This window comes from Megascapheus bottae, chromosome 38, assembly GCF_031878675.1.
Source record: "Megascapheus bottae isolate mThoBot1 chromosome 38, mThoBot2.hap1, whole genome shotgun sequence".
Taxonomy (NCBI): Eukaryota; Metazoa; Chordata; class Mammalia; order Rodentia; family Geomyidae; genus Megascapheus; species Megascapheus bottae.
The window spans coordinates 239,021-259,832 of record NC_143546.1 but is presented as its reverse complement, the minus strand read 5'-3'; the positions used below and the strand labels follow the sequence as shown (position 1 = coordinate 259,832).

At 37.3% G+C, this 20,812-nt stretch overlaps 1 protein-coding gene across 10 annotated transcripts in view; it reads left to right on the top strand.

The window, feature by feature from the left end:
• Positions 1 to 20,812, top strand: part of Dmxl1 (Dmx like 1) — a 115,686-nt gene that overhangs the window by 18,612 nt on the left and 76,262 nt on the right. For 8 of the 10 annotated variants that reach the window (XM_090325530.1, XM_090325531.1, XM_090325529.1 and 5 more), the window contains exons 7-15: positions 1,153 to 1,331; positions 3,988 to 4,177; positions 7,279 to 7,447; positions 10,668 to 10,880; positions 14,430 to 14,683; positions 14,777 to 15,461; positions 15,549 to 15,670; positions 18,355 to 18,444; positions 18,528 to 18,630. In XM_090325530.1, coding sequence (XP_090181656.1) covers positions 1,153 to 1,331; positions 3,988 to 4,177; positions 7,279 to 7,447; positions 10,668 to 10,880; positions 14,430 to 14,683; positions 14,777 to 15,461; positions 15,549 to 15,670; positions 18,355 to 18,444; positions 18,528 to 18,630 — 2,005 coding nt within the window. The remainder of the gene's footprint in view (positions 1 to 1,152; positions 1,332 to 3,987; positions 4,178 to 7,278; positions 7,448 to 10,667; positions 10,881 to 14,429; positions 14,684 to 14,776; positions 15,462 to 15,548; positions 15,671 to 18,354; positions 18,445 to 18,527; positions 18,631 to 20,812) is intronic. The other 2 variants (XM_090325537.1, XM_090325536.1) reach the window with 2 other exon arrangements.

The window sequence follows — 20,812 nt, the reverse complement described above, 5'->3', positions numbered from 1 at the left end:
ATTACAATGTTAAAGGCTGTGCAGTATAATAGAAATAGCTTAAGCCTAATGGCTGGTCTAGACATAAATGTACCAGCTTTATCATTTTCACAGGGTAGTTAAGTCTCTTCATGCCTTTTTCTTATGTAAAATTAGGATAACATTACCTACCTTGTAGATTATTAATTATTGAGTGAATTCAGGCAACACATACAAAGCAACTGTAGTATATAACCAATAAGTTATAAAAGGTCCTTAATAGCTGACCTCTATACAGAAGGTTGCATTTAAAATGTAAGACTTTCTAGGCTTACTAGAGAGAAATTTGTGGTCATTTCTTCCCTTTATATATTTCACTGACACTTGTTGATTTTAGAATACTGTAATTCCTTGAAATTATTCTCTTTTTAATCATTGGTTCATGGAGCAGTTTGTGAACTTCTAGTGATCTGAAATTAAGAGTTCTCATGGCTCAGAGCTTTCTGAAAACAGAAACCCTTTAAAGTTATTTTGGGTTTCTTTAAAGAGAGCAATGGAACTGTATTCTGATTGGCTTTACAGATGCAAACTCAACTATAAATTAAAAGCAGTACCTAGTACTAGTCTTCCTTGCTCTTCTCTTCTTAGATATGAGTCATGATAATTCACAAAATATACTTTTCAGGAATTAGATGTCTTTGTAACTCTGTGCTATAGTGGCTTTCTTACTTGATATTTGACTTAAAGGAAGATAAACTCTTCTTTCAGGCTTCAGTCTTTCCTAAAGCTGTATTTCCCATAGTCTGTACTAATTAGCAAATATGTCACTTGAACACAGACGTATATTCATTTTGATTCTCAAAGAAGAATTAAGTATTGCTAATTGGAAAGTATCATATTCATACATTTTCTACTCATTTTTCTATGCCCAAGCCTTTTCTTGTCCCCAAGTTCTTGCTGTTGAAAAGAACCACATTTCTGCTATTTGACTTTTTGTTGGATTTTTTTTTTTAGACAAGTCTTGCCACATATTCTAAGTTGGCCTGGAATTTACCTTGTAGCCTCTGCTGGCCTTGATCTTCTAATTTTCCTATTTTCATCCTGGGATTACAAGTATGCATCATCGTGTCCAGCTTGCTATTTGTCTTTTGGTTTAATTCTGATCTGGATATTTTTGTTTTTGTTTTCCCTTAGGATGACTGTCTCTTAAAAGTGTGGTATAATGTAGAAAACTGGCGGACAGCTGTTACCACTCCAGATAGAAGTTCAGAAAAACAATCCCAAGGAGAAATTGACTTTTCTTTTGTATATCTGGCTCATCCTCGAGCAGTAGATGGATTTTCCTGGCGTAAAACAAGTAAATATATGCCTAGGTCAGTGGACTGGTTATTTTCTCCTGTGTGTTAAGAAAATGTCTTCATTGTGACTTTGCATTTCTCACTTTGAGTCCCTACCTCTTAAGTCTTCTGAGCCTTGGGTGAGCAGAGCAGCGTTAGACAGATACCTAGGTAGAGACTAGGTAGTGTAGCTCCAGTGATCTGCACACCTCTGACTGTGGATGAGTGTGGCAGATGCTTAGCCTGAGAGCCATGCAGAAAGCATTCAGGCCATCACAGTTTACCTCTGTGTCACATGGTTTTCTGTCAGAGTCATGTATAAATTTCTTCTCTATCTTTTTTTTTTTTTTTGGCCAGTCCTGGGATTTGAACTCAGGGCCTGAGCACTGTCCTTGGGCTTTCTCAAAGCCAGAGCTCTATCCCTTGAGCCACAGCACCACTTCCAGGTTTTCCTATGTATGTGGTACTGAGGATTCGAACTCTGGTCTTTGTGCATGCTAGGCAAGCACTCTACCACTAGGCCAAACTCCTGGCCGCCTTCTCTGTTTTATGTCCACATTTTTTGTCCCTTAATTCCTGTATTTTGTACTTTCTAGTACATGTCTCTTCTGATTTTCTTTCTTTAAAGATAGCTTTAGCTTTATTGAAAAGGCGTAGTGTAAGTCCTCAAGCATTTGACTGTTCCCAACATCTTTGAGGGTAATGGATAGGTTCATACCTTGTACTATCTTCCTTTGAATTAGTATAATAATTGTATTAGTTTAATCCATATAAGCACATATCCACATACTGCTAGTATTTTTCCTTTCTTTCTCTTAGTCTTTGAAAGATACTGCCATGCTGAATTTTGCCTATGGAGGTATGAAATTAGAGAGGCCTGTTATTTAAGTACATGAGCCTCATGTCAGTTTTCACTTTGTTATACCATGTAGGTTTGCCATTTCACTATTCTGCCATTTTGTCACTTGAGATGTTCTAAGTGGATCTGCGGTAGTGTACCTAGATCATTTATTTTGTTCTGGGCCAATAGAGTATACATAGATTTTTGAGCTCTAGTGTAATAATTTGTCATTACTTAGACTAACTTAATACAGGTAGGAGGAAACGCTCCAGGAAAAGTGTTTCTTTCCTTTTTTTCTTTTTCTTCTTTTGTTCTGAGAGTAGGACTTAAACTTGATACTTGATGATTTGTTCATTGGCTGGTAGTTTACCAGCTAAGCCATCAATTCCCAAAAGGGTTGTTTATTTCTTTCTTTCTTTTTTTTTCCTTTCCTGATTGTTTATATTTTTAAGCGAGTGCATCTTTGCTAAGAAATCTTTGCCTGGACCACTTATATTGTTTTCAAAGGCAACTTCACCTTAAACTTCACTGATTACTGATGCTCCGGTGCCTTCTAAGTCCTATATAAAAATGTGTTTCACATGGAATGAGGTCTTGATTTGAAGTTTAAAGGAAGAAGAACCAAGACAGACATGCCCTTTTCTTGTTTCTTTTCTTTTGCTCTTAGTATAACAGGGCTGAAGTAGGGAGAAACAGAAAGAGAGAGAGAGAGACATTTCGTGCTCCCCATGTAGGAAATGGGAGTTAAAAACTCTTGTTCTTTTTTAATCAGATATACTTCTTTATCAAAGTGGCTACTATAGAATATTCAATTTCCTTTTTCTTGGCTTTTTCTTTTAGTTTTGGACATTGGACCCAGGGCCTTGTACATGTTTTGCAAGCATTCTACCATGGATGTACATCCCTAACATATGTTTTATTTTTATTTCTGTAACTCACCAAGTTTTCTGATATAGCCTTCTACTTATAGTTTTAAACCAGGTAGATACTGTAGAATGGCAGTGCTGGGTACAAGACTTTGTGACATTATTTGTCTTTTTTAAACCTGCTGAGTTACTAGTAGAAGATCTTTGTTGTTAGGATTTGAACAATTGAACTCTTGATGCTTAAGGGGTTTATTAATGTCTATGTAGTTGATTTATATATTTAATTTGAAGATGGAAATGTAGTAAAAGTTAAAGATAGCTAAGGAGGGAGTTATTTAGTGTTTGTTTTATTGTGACTTTTCTTGTACTTTACTACCTTGGCCTGGGCAGGCAAGGAATAGTTCTTGCCACTTACTAGTGGTCAATGTGTCAGTGCCTTTACAAAGTAAAACATAAACTCATAGAAATAGTTAATAGCTGCTCTCTGAATAGATCAGAGTTTTTATTACACGATGTAGGGTTTTTTCCTTGCTTATCAACTGAGAAATTGTGGTTTGATTTCATTCTGTTCTTTTTTTTTTTTTTTGCCAGTCCTGGGCTTGAGCTCAGGGCCTGAGCCCTGTCCTTGGACTTTCTCAAGTCTAGAGTTCTACCACTTGAGCCTCAGCACCACTTCCGGCTTTTTTTTCTATATGTGGTACCGAGGAATCGAACCCGGGTCTTCCTGCATGCCAGGCAAGCACTTTAACCACTAGGACAAACTCCCGGCCCCTCATTCTGTTCTTAATATGTGGGAAAAATCTTAATTATTTAAATGAGCTATTGAACTCTAGGACGGAAAGAAATAGGTGAGGAATATTTACTGTGATATGTGTGTTTATTTTCTTCATTGTTAAATTAGTTTTTGCACTTAAATATATAGAGAGAAACATTGTAGAATGTTTAGGATGTTGTTTAAAATGTTCTAAAATCTTTTTCTTCTTAGGGCTTCTGTGTGTAATGTATTATTGACTTGCTGCAAAGATAATGTATGTCGACTCTGGGTAGAAACATTTTTACCAAATGATTGTTTATTGTATGGAGGAGACTGCAATCGTTGGTCTGAACCAATTAATTTAACAAATAATTTTAAAAGAAATGTTTCGAGTAAAGAAAGAGTTCAAAATGCTCTAGAAGTAAGTGTTTTTGTTATTTTCTACAAATTTTAAAACCTATTGTATGTTGACTTTTTTTGTAACGTAGAAAGTTTTGTAGACTAAAGAAATTTTTATTTTATTTTATTGTCGGGGTAATGCATAGAGGGGTTACAGTTACATTCTTCAGGTAGTAGGTGCATTACTTCTTACACATTGATACCCCTTCTCATGTTTTTGTCCCCGTTTACCTTCCCCAACCTAAAGAAAACAAGTCTCAGAATTTTGTTTTTAATTTTAAGTGGTTATACAAAGAAGTCTCAGTTCAAGTCAGATTTATAAATACAATGCATTTTGATCGATGTCAGCTCTTCCATTGATTTCTCTGAGATTTTGTTTTATCTTGTTAAATATACACTTAAGAATTTTTTTTAAATGTTGCTTGCTTACATGTTTTGTTTTGTTTTTTTTTTCCAGTCCTGGGCTTAAGCTTAGGGCCTGAGCACTGTCCTTGGATTTTTCTCAAGGCTAGAGCTCTACCACTTGAGCCTCAGCACCACTTCTGGCTTTTTCTAAGTATGTGGTACCAAGGAATCGAACCCAGGTCTTCGTTGCATGCTAGGCAAGCACTCTACCACTAGGCCAAACTCCCGGCCCATGCTTACATGGTTTATATTAAAATTCAGAATTCCTGCTTTTTATCAGTTTCTCTGCAGCTGGCATATCAGGTTGTCAGCATCTTGGGTTTGCCAGCATATATATACATTGTCAGACAGTGTGTTTGCTAGTTGATATGCTATGGTACTATATGGTGTCAACATATTCTGTGAGCAGTATAAAGCTCTAAAATCTAAATGGAATACCAGAGTGCATTTTTTAGCTCAGTTTTCGTAATATGTGTTAAAAGCATAGTGGTTTCTCTGAGATGATTTTTCTTTTTTTTATTAAAGAATTTATTAACGTTGATTTTTACATCATATTTTAAATGACAAGTTTAACAAACAAGTGTTAAAGGAAGGAGTCTCTATTTACAATCACTGGGACTTAGTATTTAGAACTTAATCAAAATTAGGCTAAGGGTTTGTATGTCATAGAAACATATTAATTTATGAAATAAAACATTATGTCTATAGAGTCATAGGTTTTTATGTCTATATAGTTATGCTTATATTTCCATTACCATGTCCATAGCTTTAGGTATGCAGTTATTGAGTCCTTTCTTGTACTCTTTGGGTTTAATAGCCACATATTAAGGGACCATGCGCCTTTTGTTCCTTAGGTCTTGACTTGTCTCACTCAACATGATTTGCTCTAGATTCATCCACTTTCCTGTGAATGTCATTATTTTATCTTGTCTGTTGGCTATGTAAAATTCCATTCTGTATATATACCACATTTTCTGTATCCATTCATCTGAGATGATTTTTTAAGATATCTTAATTTTCAAAGTTATTATCATTTCAACAAGGAAAATTAGTTAAATATTGAATGATACAAGTGAAATTATTTAAAATTGGCTACACTGTTTTTAAATGAGTTTAAAGAAATTTTGATATTCAGAAAAAGTACTATCCTATAAAACATTTGTTATCTATCATACAATAATTGTTTTTAATTTTAATTTAATTTAATCTATAATACAATAATTGTTTTAAATTTTAATTTAGCATGGTGATGTTTCGTCAAAATTATTTATCTGGTATATTAAGTGCATAATCTGCAGTAATGTGATTTGGAGAATGTTGGAATTAAAAGTATTATTCTGAAAAGTATTATTCTAAATTCATAAACTGCCTATAATTATGAGGTTACTTTTAGCTTAACTGATGATAGCAAGAGAATGATTATATTGGGCCGGAAGTTTGGCCTAGTGGTAGAGTGCTTGCCTAGCATGCATGAAGACCCGGGTTCGATTCCTTGGTACCACATACATAGAAAAAAAGTGGGAAGTGGTGCTGAGGCTCAAGTGGTAGAGCTCTAGCCTTGAGAAAGTCCAAGGACAGTGCTCAGGCCCTGAGCTCAAGTCCCAGGACTGGCAAAAAAAAAAAAAAAAAGATTATACTTAGCTGATAACATAAAAGTAAATTCCAATCTGAGAATGTAAAGATTTGACTATTAAGACTTATTTTCTCTTAAGGTTTAGAGTAGACTAGTTTATAATATACTGTTCTACCAGAACTTGGTCTGCTAGTCTTTTATTTTACTGGGTTTTGAAGAACAAAGTAAAATTTTAATGTTTGGACTAAGAGAAGATAAAATAGTAATACAGCCTCATTATTCTTTTTTTTTTTTTTTTTTTTTGGTCTGTCTTAGGACTTGAACTCTAGTCCTGAGCATTGTCTCTGAACTCACCCTACCCCTACAGTGGCAATTCTGGTTTTCTAGTGGTTAATTGGAGATAAGAGTCTCATAGACTTTTTAGTGCCCCAGCCGAGATCCACAGATCTCATCCTCCTGAGTAGCTAGGATTACAGGTGGAGCCATGGCCCTTGGCCAGACTCATTACTCTCTTAATATTTAAATAATAGGCCAGGAGTTTGGCCTAGTGGTAGAGTGCTTGCCTAGCATGCACGAAGACCCAGGTTCGATTCCTTGGTACCACATACTTAGAAAAAGCCGGAAGTGTTGCTGAGGCTCAAGTGGTAGAGAAAATCCAAGGACAGTGCTCAGGCCCTGAGTGTAAGCCCAGGAATGGCAGAAAAAAAAATTTTTAATAATAATTTAGAAATATCTCTGGCTAGTTTAAGTTCTGGCCATATTCTTTAAGTTTATAAATGTGCTCCGAAGGCCAGCTGCCCATGACTCACGCCTGTAATCCTAACTTACTCAAGAGGCTGAGATCTCGAAGCCATTCCAGACAGGAAAATTTGTGAGACACTTATATCCAATTAAGCATATAAAATAAAAGTAGAGCTATGGCTCAAGTGGTAAAGCATTAATTAGCCTTGATCACAAAAGCTTAGGGACAGCACCAGAGCATAGAGTTCAAGTCCCAGAATTGGCAAAACAAACAAAAGTGCTACACTGCATTTTGAAAGATAGTTTGGGACATAAAATTAACCTGAAATAAGAATATATAGAACTTGTACCTGTGTATATGACCTAGTATAGACATTCATTAGACTTTGTTTTTATTTGCACAGGTAAATCTGAAGCATTTTCGCAGAGGACGGAGGAGGTCACTTGCACTTGTAGCACATACTGGATATCTGCCCCACCAACAGGATCCACATCAAGTCCATAGGAACACTCCACTGCATGCCAATGCGCTCTGCCACTTCCATATTGCAGCCAGCATCAACCCAGCCACAGGTAGTGAAGCATAGCCAATTGATTTTATTGTTACACATAAGTTATGTGTTTAGTGGGTTTTTTTGTGGGGGGGGTGTGCACGATGCTTGAACTCGGCCTGGGCACTGTCTCTGAGCTCTTCAGCTCAAGAATACCGCCCTACCCCTTGAGCCAAGCCCCACTTCTGTGTTTTCTAGGGGTTAATTGGTGATAATATTCTTAGGTCCTTTTGTGCCCGTGCTGGCTTTGAACCTTGATACATATATCTCAGCTTCCTGAGCAGCGAGGATTACAGGCATGGGCCACAGTGCCCGGCTATGTTTAGTGTTTTTAATGTAAATAATGCATTTAGGTTTTGGAGGTGACTTTCTTTGCCAGTTTTTCATTGTTGTAAATTGACTAGTTTCTGGGGGGTTTTTTTGTTTGTTTTTTTGCCAGTCCTGGAACTTGAACTAAGGGCCTTGGACACTTATTGCTCAAGGCTAGTTGCTCTACCACTTGAGCCACAACACCACTTCCAGCTTTTTCTGTGTACGAGGTACTGATGAATCAAACCCAGGATTTTGTGCATGCTAGACGAGCACTCTATCAATAGGCTACGCTAGTACTGGAGTTTCACTTGAGGTCCTTGTGCTCAATTTCCTTGCTCATGCTGGCATTCAACCACTTAAGCTATACCTCTGGTCTGGCATTTTGCTCCTTAATTGGAGGATCTTGCAGACTTTTCTGCTCAAGCTAGTTTCTAAGGCAGTCCTTCAGGTTTCAACCTTCTGAATAGGATTATAGGCCTGGGTCACTAACATCTGGTTTATTTGCCTCTCCTCCCCCCCCCACTGCCCCCCCAGTCTTAGGGCTTGACTCAGCATCTGGGCTCTTTCCTTGGGCTTTCTCAAGGCTAGTGTTCTACAACTTGAGCCACAGCGCACCACTTCTGGTTTTTTTGTGTGTGTATGTGGTATCAAGGAATTGAATCCAGGGCTTTGTACATGCTAGACAAGCACTCTGATACTAGGCTACACTATCAGACAGTTTGCTTTTTAAAGCCATGATTTGATTTATAAAATAAATCTTTATATGCCATTGTGCTACGTATATAGAAAGTGGGAAATAAATGCCTTCTCCTTCACCTTACTTCACCATAGTTTTCTCTCTAGAAGATGGCCACTGTTGAAGATAGTGTATTGTGCAGTATTCCTAAGCATTAAGTGTAACCTGTTTGCTAAGAGCTGGGGATGACAGTATTGCATTTTGTAGGGGAGCCTAGCCCTAGGCATTGTCTTTTAGTTACTTGAATAAAATTCTGCTTATCAAAGTGAAATGTTCTCTGCTAGGTCAAAGTATTGGTATAGTTATGGTAATCATGGAAGGCGTTTCTGGTCTGCTCAGGATTTACTAGGTTGAAATAAGTACTCAAGCTATCAGTAAGCCCCAAAAATACAACTAGGAGAATGTTGAATGATCTTTATTAAAAATTATTTAGGCTTGGGAAAGATCAGTCACCTCTAACAAAACATATAATGACTGGTTATAATACAGAGTTACCTGTAAGATCAGTGGGTGAATTTCGAAAATCCATATTTGGTAAAGACAATATTGTGGAAAGGTATAAGTTCTTAGTACCTCAAATAAATGACGGCAACATTTTGGAAATGTAGCTTGATGGAAGTGGCACTGTGGCGCAAGTGGTAGAGCTCTAGCCTTGAACATAAAGTAGCACAGGGACAGTGTCCAGGCCTTAAGTTCAAGGTTAATTTTTTTTTTTTTTTTTTTTTTTTTTTTTTGTGGATCAGAAGGCTTGAACTCAGCCTGGGCACTGTCCTTGAGCTCTTTAGCTCAAGCTTACTGCCCTACCCCTAGAGGTTAATTGGAGATAAACAGTCTCAGATCCTTTTGTACCTGGGCTGGCGTTGAACCTTGATCCTCAGATTTCAGCTTCCTGAGTAGCTAGGATTACAGGCTTTTTCTATATATGTGGTGCTAGGCAAGCACTCTTACCACTAGGCAAAACTCCCAGCCCAGGCTAAAATTTTTTTTAAAGATTACTTTAACCTTGCACCGATGGCTCATGTCTATAATCCTAGACTTAGGAGACTGAGATCTGAGGATCACAGTTCAAAGCCAGCCAGGGCAGGAAAGTTTGTGAGGCTGCAAAAGCTCAGGAACAGCACCTAGGCTCTGTATTCAAGCCCCATGACCAACAACAACAAAAAGAAAGAAAGGGGATAGAGGGAAGTTTGAATTTTGTCATTAATGGAAAAGGCCTGAGGGTTTACAGAGAAAGGAAAGTTAATGTCAGCATGTCAGGTTAAAAAATTGTTGCTATTGGGCCTGGAGTCTGGCCTACTGGTGTAGTGGTTGTCTAGCATGCATGAAGACCTGGGTTCTATTTCTTGGTACCACATACATAGAAAAAGCTGAAAATGGTGCTGTGACTCAAGTGGTAGGATTCCAAGGACAGTGCTCAGGCCCTGAGCTCAAGCCCGAAACTGGCACTGGTGGTTTATGCCTGTAATCCTACTTGCTCAGGAGACTGAAACGTAAACCTATCTGTATATAGACCTTTTTCCTCAGGAGAGTATTTTTTACGTAAAAAGTACAAATGAATAGTTAAGATATATGACCTACAATGTATAATTTTATCTCTTTCATAATAAGCATATTAAAATTGCTACTAAATTGTGTTTCTCTTGAAAATAATATTGACAGCTGGCACCTGTGACTCAGGTAATCCTAGCTTACATCATGGTTTGAGGACAGTGCAAAAAAAGTCTGTAAGACTCTTACTCTAACCATAAACACTTAAAGAATAAAGGAATGTATTTTAGAAGTCAAAGATAAGGTAGTACCACTTTAAATTTGTCCAGATATATAGAATGTATATATCCGTATATATAGAATGTATATGTATATTAGGGTTGAACCGTAAGGTAAACTATGGACTCTGGTACGTCAGACGGTGTTTATCAATTGTAACAAACACACCACTGGTGGTTAACATAGAGAGTGGAAGAGATTGTGCTTAATATGGAATGCAGATGGCAATTTCTGTACTCTTCTCTCAGTTTTGCTGTAAGCTTTAGTCATTTAAAAGTCAACTCAAACCAAATTTAAGTTTAATCCAAAAGTGGAGAAATCTTTCTCAGACAGAAGTTTAATAGTCAATAATCAAAACAGGAGATCTGAATTTTTAAAAGTATACCAGAGTGATAATTTTAATTTTGTGGATTTTTTTTCTTTGTAGATATTCCACTTCTTCCATCTATAACATCTCTGAGTTTAAGTGAAAATCAAGAAGAGAGTGGACCCTTTGTAGTACACTGGTTAAACAATAAAGAGCTGCATTTTACTTTGTCCATGGAAGTCTTTTTACAGCAACTTAGAAAAAGTTTTGAACAGCCATCTTCTGAGGCCAGTATGGAAGACTCCAATCAGGCAGATATAAAATCTGATGAAGGTAAAGCATTAAGAAAAATTAAGAATTTAAAATTATCTTCAACCCAGGATTGTGCCCTAGCATGCACCAAGCCCTGAGGTTCAATTCCTCGGTACTACATAAACAGAAAAAGCTGGAAGTGGTGCTGTGGCTCAAATGTTAGAGCTCTGGCCTTGAGAAAGTTCAAGAACAGTGCCCACACTATGAATTCAAGCTCCAGGACTGACCAAAAAATAATACATATATTCAAAATAGAAACAAGTTTTTGTTTTTTTGTTTTGTTTTGTTTCTGTGCCACTGGGGTTTGTCCTATGCTGGCTAGGCAGGTGCTCTGCCACTTGAGACATTTGACACTATTGTTAGAACTCTAAGGCCAAGATGACAATGCATATACAGATGTGGAGTAGGCGTTCCTTTCTCGCTCTTCCTCCTTGTCCATGGTGGTTTAAGACCTCAAGGGATCTTTGTTCTTGTGATTTTTTTTTTTTCAGCCCTTAAGACTGAATTGCCCGAATTGCTGCCTGTGGAGTGGTGGGGTCAGGATTACCTGGAGTGTTTTAGAAATGCATAATCTCAACTGGGAGCTGGTGGATTATGTTGTCAGGAGCCTGAGATCTGAGGATCCCACTTCAAAACTAGCCTGGCCAGAAAAGACCTTGAGACTCTTATGTCCAATTCACCAGCAAAAAGCTAGAAATAGAGGTTTGGGTCAAGAGTAGAGCGCCAGCCTTTAGTGAAAAGGCGAAGCAAATGTTTGAAGCCCCGAGTTTAAACCTCAGAACTAGCCCTAAAAAAAGAAAGAAAAGAAGAGCGGAAAGAGTGATTATTCTTGTCTTGTTCCTATCTATAGAGGAAATAGTTTCATTTTCCCCCATTTAGTGCCGTGTTTGCAGGTTTATCATTTATTACCTCTATTATGTTGAAATACATTCATTTTTTTGCTTATTTGTTCAGGGAGTTTCATCATCTATGAAGGGAGACTGAATTTTATTAGAAGATTTTTTTCTGCGTGTATTGAGATGTTCATATGATTTTTATCCTTTAAATATGTGCGATAGTAGTTAGATTCTTGATTTGTGTATGTTGAATCAAATCCTGGTATCCCTACAATGAAACCACTTTGTTAATGGTGTATGATTTTTTTTTTTTATGTTGGCAATTAGTCCATTAGGTCTTGAGCTTTTCTTTGTTGGGAAGTTCTATTACTGCTTTCATTTTCATTGCTTGTTATCAACTGTTTCATGTGCAGACTGATTCTTTTTACAAGCATGTAAATAGATAGCTGTTTTAAATTGTACATTAGGTATTCATTTTTAAATAGATATAATGTTTTTCAACTTTTGGATTTAGTTATATCGAGGGCCTTGTGAACTCAGGGCCTTGTGATTGCTAGGCAGGTGCTCTACCACTGGGCCACACTTTGAGCTAGCCCTTCCTGTTTGTTTCTTTTTTTTCTTGCCAGGTACAATCCTGGACCTCGTTCTGCCTATTTTAGCATCCTATCATAGCTAGGATGACTGGTGCTGCATCCAGCTTTCCTCCATCGAGGGAGTCTTGCAGTCATTTCTGCAAGAAAATGCCTAGCTGACCTGGAACTATGATCTTGCCAGTCTCAGCCTCCTATATAACTTAGGGTGACAGGCAGGCATACACCACTGTGTCTGTATCTAGCTATGAGTTGAGAAAGGCGTCTCATGACCTTTCTTGGTTTTGTTGGCTTTGAAACACAATCTCTCACCCTCAGCCCTCCAAATAGGTGGAAATTGGTCTCATCCACAGTTTTCTCATTCACTTTAGTATTTTTTCTCTAAGGGGAAACTTTTAGCATTTATTGATGGACATTTAACTTAATTTAAATAATTTTTCATTTAATGGAGGTCAGTGGCACATCTTTCATTTTTTTGACAGTTTTTTAAAAAAAATTTAATGGGTAGAGGGGTTCCAGTTATATTCACCAGATAGAAGGTGCAATTGGTACCATTTCTTGTATTTTGTATCTTTCATCTTTATATGGATTTTTCTCTTTTTTTTTTTTTTTGCCAGTCCTGGGGCTTGAACTCAGGGTCTGAGCACTGTCCTTGGGCTTTCTCAAGGCCAGCAGTCTACTGCTTGAGCCTCAGCACCACTTCTGGCTTTTTCTGTTTATGTGGTACTGAGGAATTGAACCTGGGTCTTTGTGCGTACTAAGTGAGCACTCTACCACTAGGACAAACTCCTGGCCCCATATGTGGATTTTCCTATAACATAGACTCCTAGATGTGAAATCACTAGGAAATATATACATTTTAAATCAATAACTTCTGACAAGTTGCCCTGGTAATAGTCATTAATTTATTTGCCATATTTTATTATTTATTTATTTTTGTGACAAGTTCTTAGTCATATAGCCAAGGTTAGCCTCAAACTCAGTGTGCAACTCAGGCTCCCTTGAACTTGTAATGGTTTTACCTAAAACTCCTAACAGCCCCGATTACAGGTGGGACCATGTGCAGTTCTTTTGTGTTCTAGTTTTGTTTTTTTTTTATGACTGATTATTTATGCCCTTTACCCAATTTCCTGTCATCTTACATTTTCTTACCCATTTGTATGTCTTTACATATTTTCCTTTGAATCTGGCACGTAGTCAAAACATTTTTAAGTATATCTCTTAATGGCTTTGTATTTGTTTTTGAGGAGGAGGGTATAGGGAACTGGGATTGTTGAAGGTATATAAAGATTATATAAAGATATATATATATATATGTTTATATTAACAAGTGATACAACATTTATGTTTAAATGTACAAAGGGAAATTTGAAATATGGGCCTTATATATGTAATTCTTTCAAGTGATTACGTAAGATGTCATGTTAAGTACAAGTACATGCATCTAGAGGACAAGTTACGTTTTTCACATTCAGATGTGAATAAATCTTGTACTATGAAAAGAATAAAGTAAAAAAGCATGTTTAAAAATTAAAATCAAGGGTTATAATCCTAGTTGTACTTCTCTCATTTTTCCATGAGGAAATTTCAGGTTTAGAAAAGTAGCTTATCTTAGTGAAGCTTAGCTGAGTGATTAATTATAGGACATCTGGGACCAATTAGAAACCAATTTATCCCTTTTCTAGTTCTAATTGTTCTTCTATAAGTAAAACATTGACTCCTTCCTATAGACTGTCAGATTACTGAAGTGACTCCAGTAGCTTTCTACTTCTGGAATAAAGTTATTCTTGGAAGGCAGATATTTCTTGTTAACGTGAAAAATTTGTCTTCTATCCTGACGGCATTTACAAAGCTTTTTTGTATGTGTGTGTATGCTGAGCTGGGGCTTGAACTCAGGGCCCTAGTCACTTTCCTTAGCTTTTTGCTCAAGGCTTACTCACACCCTGCCACTTGAGCCAGAGCTTTCCTTCCTTCAGTTATCCTTTTGGATAATTAAAGCCCAGTTTGGCTTCAACCATGACCTTCAGATCTCAGCCTCCTGAGTAGCTCGAATTACAGATTTGAGCCCCTGGCGCCCAGTTTAAAGCTTTTTCTTGTAATTAGTCTCAGTTTACTTACTTGGTTCGTGAACTTTTTGCTTCTAGAAATGGATGATGGTGTTGATGATCTGAAAATAAATCATGAAAAGAAGGAACTGGGAGAAGATAGAATGGTACCGAACTCAAGTTTTGCACCGTTGCCATCAGCCACCATTGATCATGAGATAGAAGTTCTTCTGTCAGAATGGAGCAAAAATGCAGACATGCTTTTTAGTATCCATCCCATGGATGGTTCTTTATTAGTTTGGCATGTAGATTGGCTGGATGAATACCAGCCAGGAATGTTTCGCCAAGTACAGGTACTGTTGTTATGACCTCTGAGGAGCTAATACTGTTTTGCAGTTGTTTTATACAATTCCATGTGTTCTAATTCATGCTTTCTTAATTCCTAGGTGTCCTTTGTTTCGAGGATTCCTGTAGCTTTCCCTACAGGTGATGCGAACTCTCTCAGTAAAAGCATAGTAATGTATGCTTGTACCAAGAATGTTGACTTGGCTCTTCAGCAGGGTAGACAAAAGCCCTCTGGCCTCACTCGATCTACATCAATGCTTATCTCTTCTGGTCAAAATAAGTCATCTAATAGCTTAAAATTAAGTATTTTTACTCCTAATGTTATGATGATTTCAAAGCATGCTGATGGTTCTCTGAATCAGTGGCTAGTAAGTTTTGCTGAGGAATCTGCTTTTTCTACAGTTCTTAGTATATCTCATAAATCCAGATACTGTGGTCATCGTTTTCATCTTAATGACTTAGCTTGCCACTCAGTATTACCATTATTACTGACAACATCACACCATAATGCATTAAGGACACCAGATGTTGATAACCAAAAGAAACCTCACAATACTATAAATATTGAAGAGTGTTCTCTGGTACACCAAAATAAAGGCATCATTGATACGGCATTTCAGGATCCCAATGCAGTTTATAGTGAGCTTATTCTTTGGAGGGTTGATCCAGTGGGGCCATTGTCCTTTTCGGGAGGAGTGTCTGAGCTTGCCCGGATCAATTCACTTCATGTTTCTGCCTTTTCCAATGTGGCTTGGCTTCCTACTCTTATACCCAGTTACTGTCTCGGTAAGCATTCTGACTTTCATTTCAGTATTGAAGTTTTCTGACATTGTTACCGGAGACCAAGTTACAAATGTTGTAAATGCTTTCTAGGTGCATACTGTGACTCTCCTAGTGCTTGCTTCGTGGCTAGTGACGGGCAGTATCTGAGATTGTATGAAGCAGTCATTGATGCCAAGAAGCTTTTATATGAACTTTCCAACCCAGAAATTTCTGTATGTACTACCTTCAAAAACTGGTCTAAGTATTAAATGATGTTTTCCTGATACTTAAGTGTTCTCACTGGACATGTCTTAAGTTTCTAACATATAATTTATATTCAGTATGCCTTTGTTACTTTTTTGTACTTGTATTATATCTATATATAGTAATTCTATCTATATATAGAAATGCTAAGCTGAAGAAACCATCATTCATTTAAAAATTAGAATCTAAGCCAGAGGTTTATCCAGGTATAGCTCAGTGGCAGAGCACATTCTTAGTATGCATGAAGCCCTAGCTTCAGTTCATAGCATACACACATTGAAACTAAGAGTCTAATCTACTGAAATACACACTTCTATAACACTTGTTTGCTCATAGGCAAGTGATAGGTGCATTGTATGTAAGTTGTTACTCTCTTTCTAGATAAGTAGAGCTAAAACAAAAGGAAGGAAAATGTAATCTTAAACGTGAAAGAGAAAACACTCATGCAAAAGTGCTAACAATAACTATAAAAGGCTTTCACCATGAGAAGTTGACACACTCTTTCTGTGCTGCCTAATTAATAGTACTCTACCCCCGTATTCTATCCTTAGCACCTCAGGGTTTCACCTTTTCTACTGTTGGTGCTTTAAATGTTTTTTTGTTTGTTCATTTTCTTCTCTCCTTTTTCTTCCTCTACCCTTTCCTCCTCCTCCTCCTTTTTTTAAATATATTTTTATTGTAATTAATAGAAGGGTTACATTATATTCATCAGATAGAAGGTACATTACTTCACAGATATTGATACCCTTTCTCATGTCCTGTTTCCCATTTCCTTCCCCCCTTCCCCCTCACAACTTGATTTCCCCCCATTCCCTCCCCTATTTCAAACAACCAATTAAGCACATATAAAATATATCAGATAACAAGGTGAAATATTATAACAATATGAGATAACCAAGGGACAGTAAAAGAGATGAGAGATAACGTAGTACATCAAGGACAACAATCACTCATTATATGGCTTTTGTTTCTGTATCCTGGAGGTCCTTACATTTAGTGTCATACTATATGGCCTTATGTATCTAGATTTTGTTCTATTGTGAAATCTCTGCTAGGAGAATCCACGGTTCCTACTGATTATGACAAATGAGGGTGACTATTGAGCCTGTGTTCCTTTGAGTCTGGCTTACTTCACTTAATATGATTTTTTTCCAAGTCTTTCCATTTCTTACAAATGGGGCGATGTCATTCTTCTGACAGCAGCATAGAATTCCATTGTGTATAAATACCACATCATGTTGATCCACTCATCAACTGAGGGACATCTGGGTTGGTTCCATATCTTTGCTATGGTGAATAGTGCTGCAATGAATGTTGTTGTGCTAGTGGATTTAGTATGTCCTTGTTTCTAGACGATTGGGTAAATGGCAAGTAGTGGAATTGCTGCGTCATAGGGGAGTTCTATATTGAGTCTTTTGCTCCTCCTTCTTTTTCAAAGCCCAGACTGGTCCCTACCTCAAGTTCTTACATGCTGGATTACAGGCCTGTGCCAACACACAAGGCTAGGTTTGTTTTTTCTTTTTTTTCTTTTGCCTGTCCTGGGGCTTGAACTCAGGGCCTGGGCACTGTCCTTGAGCTGTTTCTGCTCAAGGCTAGCACTCTACCACTTGAACCACAGCGCCCCTCCCAGCTTTTTCTGTATGTGTGGTACAGAGGAATTGAACCCAAGACTTCATGCATGCTAAGCAAGCACTCTGCCACCAGGCCACACTCCCAGCCTCCAGGCTAGATTTTTTTAAAAATCGCAGAGGCAACCTTAGCAGATTGAGGCTCCTTCCCAGTCTTTTACTTCCTGGATATTCTCCCCATCAGTTGTTATCATGCATTACTCTGCTTTTGCCTGTAGCAATTTCAAAAGCTGTAATTTTTTTTTGAGGTGGGGGTAGTACTGGGGTTTGTACTCAGGGTTTTGTATTTGCTATGCAGATTCTGTACTACTGAGTTGTGCTTCCAGCCCCATTTTTTTTTAAACGATGGTATTGAAATTTGTTCTAGGAGAATGGACAGAACATATCCATATATACTCACACATCAACTTGTGAGAAGATATTTCTAGAAAGAAGTTATCCATCATAGCCAAATTTAAAAAAATTAAGCACACCAAACTTTCTCACTAATTTAATGAGCATTTATTGAGTACTTTTGTGTGCTAAGCACAGTTCTAACAGCTTCCTGAGTAGCTAGGATTACGGCCATGAGCCACCAGCACCCTGCACGATCTCCCTGTTTTAGATGTCCTTTCTGAGTTGGGATGACAGGCACCTACTGCATCTAGCTTTCCTTAACTGAGATGTAGAGTCTGACTTTTCTGTCCGGGCTGACTTAGAACTTTGATACTTCCACATAACTTATATTGACAGGTACCCACCACTTCTCTCACCTGTGTGATTGAAAAGAAGTCTCTTGAGCTTTCCTATCTGAGCTGGCCCTGATCCAGCGCCTTCTTGTTCTCAGGTTCCCCATTAGCTAGGATTGCAGCTGAGACATAACTACTCATGCCTTTTAATTCCTAGTGAGGTAAAACCCTAGAGTATTAGTACTGGAAAGGAACTGTGTAGCCAGCTTGAGCTCATTTTTATTGTGCCTGAAATTTCATGTTTATGATGAACTTACTTAACATTATAATTTATTTTATCTTTTTTTTTTTAAATAGAAATACGTTGGTGAAGTGTTTAATATAGTCAGTCAACAGTCAACAGCCAGGCCAGGATGCATTATTGCACTAGATCCCATTACTGAACTTGTAAGTATTATATGCTGCTCTATAGAATTAGGTAAGTAACACACAACTGACATCAACTTATAGTGGTATTTATTTACATTCAGCATGGCAGAAAAACCCAGCTTCTTCATGTGTTTCAAGAAGACTTCATTTTGAATAACTTGGAGAAGAAAAGTCTGGGGAAAGATCGCATTCCATCTGATACAGGTAAAGAGAAATATCACATTATGTTAGGCATTCAGTAAAGATGGATTGGTAGGTTTTAAGCTGTATTAAAGTTAAAATTGTTCTGTATGTGCTTCTTTTATTTTTGGAAGTACCTGCCTTTTAACTCAAGACTTTGTGCTTATTAGGCAGGCACTTTACCGCTTGAGCTATGCCTAAAGCCTTTGCTATTAGGTTATTTTTCAGATAGGGCACATTTTTTGCCTGACTATATAGTTTTCTAACCTGTACCACTCCTAGAGGGCATTGCAGGCATCAGCCACTATATATCCAGTTTGTTAAGCTAGGGTCTTGTTAAGTTTTCACCAAGCTGGCCCTGATCAACAATCTTTTCCTGACCTTCACTTCCCGAGCAAATAGAATTGTAGGCATGAGCAGCTGACCTGACATTGTGGTATTTTTTTGTTTTTGTTTGAAACATAGTCTCATTGTGTAGTCCAGGCTAGACTGGTCTGAAACAGTCTTTCTGTTGCTACTTCCATATATTCCATGACCAGCTTTTTTTCTGTTGAAATTGAGTCTTGCAAACTTTCTGCAAATCTTCTAAGCTCAAGGTGATCTTCTAGCCTCTCAAGGTGAAAGGTGTGTGCCACCTCACCCAGCTCATCTTTTTATTTTTCACCAGGAAATAGAGAAAAAAAAATCAAGATATTTTATCAGTTGTATGTGTTTGTTAATTATTAATGTGTAGGGGTTGGGCTTTTTTTTTTTTTTGCCAGTTCTGAGTTCTTACTTTCATGTTGACCATTTAATCTCCTGCTTTATTCTTGGTTTTATGCTTTCCCTTGAGAAAGAGAAGCTCTGCACATAGGCATTATTTGTTTTCTTTATTCTAAACATGTCAGAAGTTTGCTAAACAGAATGGGGAATAAAGATGACAGGTGGAACTTAGAGGATTATCTAGTGTTTCTAACAATTTAAATCTCTTTACATTAAAACTTTTAAATGAAAATTACTTTCTCTGTTTACAGTTTAATTTTTTTTTTCCTTTGGTCAGGTCATGGGGCTTGAACCCTGAGCATGGGCACTGTCTCTGAGCTCTTCAGCTCAAGGCTACTGCCCTACCCCTTGAGCCACAGCCCCCCTTCAGGTTTTCTAGTGGTTAAATTGGAGCTAAGAGCTTCAGGGACTTTAGTGCCTGGGTCGGTTTTGAACTGTGATCCTCAGATCTCAGCCTCCCAAGTAGCTAGGTTTATAGGAATGAGCCACTGTGCCCGGCTTACAGTTTAATTTTTGTGCTCTTTATATTTTTGAATTGTTTCTATAGTTCTGTAGATTTATTATTTTTTATGTTTAAATATTTTCACATTTATTTTTCTTAAAATGCCCATATAATTCTTATTAATTGTTACATAAAACAAAGGAAAAATCCCTCCCTTCCTTCCTCCCTCCCTCCCTTTCTCCCTTCCTTCCTCAATCATAGGGCTAACTCAGGGGGAGAGAACTGTCCCTGACTTTTTTTGCTCTAGGCCAGCACTATACCACTTTGAGCCCTGGTGCCACTTCCAGTTTTCTGGCTGTTTATTGGACTTTCCTTCCCAGGCTGGCTTTGAACTGTGATCCTCAGATCTTAGACTTCTGAATAGAATTGCACCATGAGCCACTGGTACCTGGCTTACCATTATATTTATTATTAGAGTTTCCCAGAAAATGCCCCTGGAGTTATATTTTTATATTCTCCTTTTATTCTGCCATGAAGGAAGGTCCTTTACAAACATTATTAGAGTGTTATTTTGTTTTGGTGAAATTATCACCAGTAGATTGAATTGGTCTTCTTCTTTTCCCATAATTCTTCCTTCCTCTTAATTTTTATATTGTGAATGCCTGACCCATCTAGAGGGCATCATAAAACTCACCTCTTCATTTAATCTTTCACAGGGTAATTTAAGATCTTCATAGTTATCATTCCTAATGTTCTTTTGAAAACTTTTTTCTCTAATACTAGTTGTTTTCTGGTTTTACATATTTTTATTTATATATCATTGTACAATTTTTGTTTACATAATTTTGTATATAATAAAAAAAACTTGCCCTAAAATTCATTCTAAAAAGGAAATAATGAAATAGTGGTTTTATGATATTTTAGATGCATTCTTACTTTGCCTTATACAACACTAATGTTGTATAAATTATGTAGTATGAGTTAAGAAAGATCATCTTGAAT